The following is a 2,464-nucleotide window of genomic DNA, read 5'->3' as shown; positions in this document are numbered from 1 at the left end:
ACAATTAAATTTGATTTGTGGTTTTAAAGATATGTGATTAGATTCAATACCAATTAATAATCAAGTAATATGAAGTAGAAATAAAAGAAACAAGTGAATCAAACCAAAGTTACTCAGCAGCGGTGACCTCAAGCTTCGTGACCTCGAGGTAGGTTCAGAGCAATAAGAACAATTAAGTAAGAAAAGTAAAGTAAGAGCGGTAGAGCTAAAGGACAATTCTGATGAACAGTAAGAGAGAAAAGTAGGATAGTATATTCTTGCCAATGATGAGATGAGATTACAAATGATTGGGGTCTCTTTGTATAATAGGAGAATCCTAAATAAGGTATATTTCTATTTACAGTAAGGAATATTCTTTGTACAGTTGTATAACCACCTAGTACGGAATAGTACAATCCTATTCCGGGATTTGCGCCGTGATCTTGGGGACGTAGCAGAAATCTAGCCCATTCTGTTACAAATCCATAATGGTACTATTCCGGGATCGAGCACACTCGACTTCGGTATGTATCGCACTCTGTCTTTGAACTCGGGTCTAGCCCCTCGAGCTCGGACTCGACCTTGCCTGAACTCGGACTTTGGACGACCTCTCAAGCATATAGATCGAAGGCATATGATCTCGACCGTATACACTAATATTTCAATTTTTCGTATTATATGATTAATAATTAGTAAAAACTATCTAATGAAGCGGTGTCACATGACACTCATTGTCTCTAAGGTAAATCCTCTCATGTGTATGACTAATATTAGACAACCTGTGGCTTTTAGAGAGTACCAGATGATAAATTTCGGTATTTACAAAAAGTTAGAATTTGAATGTACTAGCTAGCTCTCATGGTACCGCAAACCGCAGAATGATCCCATGCATGCAAGCCAAATTAATTCTCAACCTCTCATTCTCACTTATTGCCACAACTCGAGAAATAAAGAAGCCAAGAGTAATTTTCCTCCAACCAACTCATTCTTATTCCTCTTCTTCCTCCAGATTCATCTAAACCAATCTCTTCATCACATCCAAACACATTTGTTATCTGCGTCAAAAACAATTCCAATTTCCCCATATCATTTCATCCCCTTTCCGGGGTTGATTTGATACCTGATAAAACACACTTCCCAAATAATTCCAGAGGCAAATTCATCATTCAAAGACGGTAAGTGCACATCATAATATATGTACGCATACTAAATCATTATCTGCCTATGTTTAATTCAAGATTCGATTTTCATCAGATCATTCAGGAACACTTAACAAAATGTTCAAGAAGGGAGGAGCCGGTGGTGTGGACATTGAGTCCGGCTTCAAAGGCGGAGCCGGCGGTGCCCAAATATACCCCGGAATGACGGAAGATCCAAAGATGAGATGGGCATTTATCAGAAAAGTTTACGCGATTGTGTGCACGCAGCTTCTCGTCACCGCCGTGATTGCCACCGCCATGTTTTTCACTCCGGCCGTCAAAGATTACATGCGCACACCTTTTGGCTTCGCCACCTTGATTGTCCTTATTGTCATCGCTTTTATACGTAAAACCAATTCTTCTTAAAAGCTTTCTTATTACAATTTTCTTTTTAGTTCTCTATGTAGTACTTACTAAGTAATTTTATTTTTGGGAGCCTTAAAAAATTAAAAGGATGCTTCATCGTCACAATTCATTTGGCATTCTATTCTTTTTTGTTCGTTTAAAAAAGATATTGGCACCCTTGATGATAGTATTTATTTTACGAGAAGTTTTATTGGGTGACTGCCATTAGTTGTGTGAGGCTCATTTTTCTCTCACAAATACCCCAATCTTACATTTCTGGGTCCACAAAACTGTGAGACAAAAAAGATGTCTCATACAACTAGTGTCAGTTGTATGAGACACAAAATAAAAATTTTTTTATTTTACCTTCAATTAGATACTTTTATAGAAATAGACATGATTCCTGATAAACCTTATTAGGATACTTTTGGTATATTCTATGCATACTTAACTTGTTTTTAAAAAGATTCTTTCTTTGTTTTTTATTTTATGTTCAGTTAAATAACTCCAAACAATTGGCAGTTTGGTAATGAAAATGGTGTGCTAATTGTTTTTGATTTTGTCTTTGGTGTAAACTTGGCAGTTTGCTTCTTCATGGGTCGCTACGGAAGAAAACATCCATGGAACTATGTTCTTATGGCAGTATTCACCCTATGTCTGGCATTTGTTGTTGGAGCGGCCTGCGCATTTAAAAGAGGTAACCTTTCTTGAATTTAAGTTTTATGTACTAATGATATAAAAATTATTACACAATTAAATCAGAATTAATTAATTAAAAACTACATTCTATGATGAGCAGCAATCCGTAACACGATAATATAACAATTAACCTACAAAGAACTAAATCGATATTCAGAAGCGAAAAAAAAGATAGTCAGAAGCAGATACAGAGTGCAATATATGGGTTTATGGTAATCCACTAGCTTTTTGTGCATATATAT

The 2,464-nt window shown here is 36.1% G+C and overlaps 1 protein-coding gene across 1 annotated transcript in view; it reads left to right on the top strand.

Moving 5' to 3' along the window:
* LOC109232802 (BI1-like protein) overlaps window positions 965-2,464 on the top strand; it is a 3,855-nt gene continuing 2,355 nt past the window's right edge. The window contains exons 1-3 of the mRNA XM_019398526.1: window positions 965-1,154; window positions 1,234-1,524; window positions 2,107-2,220. Of these exons, the coding sequence (XP_019254071.1) occupies window positions 1,257-1,524; window positions 2,107-2,220 (382 nt within the window). The 5' untranslated portion in view covers window positions 965-1,154; window positions 1,234-1,256. The remainder of the gene's footprint in view (window positions 1,155-1,233; window positions 1,525-2,106; window positions 2,221-2,464) is intronic.

Source organism: Nicotiana attenuata, chromosome 9 (genome assembly GCF_001879085.1).
Source record: "Nicotiana attenuata strain UT chromosome 9, NIATTr2, whole genome shotgun sequence".
Taxonomy (NCBI): domain Eukaryota; kingdom Viridiplantae; phylum Streptophyta; class Magnoliopsida; order Solanales; family Solanaceae; genus Nicotiana; species Nicotiana attenuata.
The sequence above is the reverse complement of the archived record's forward strand: the minus strand, read 5'-3'. Positions and strand labels throughout refer to the sequence as shown.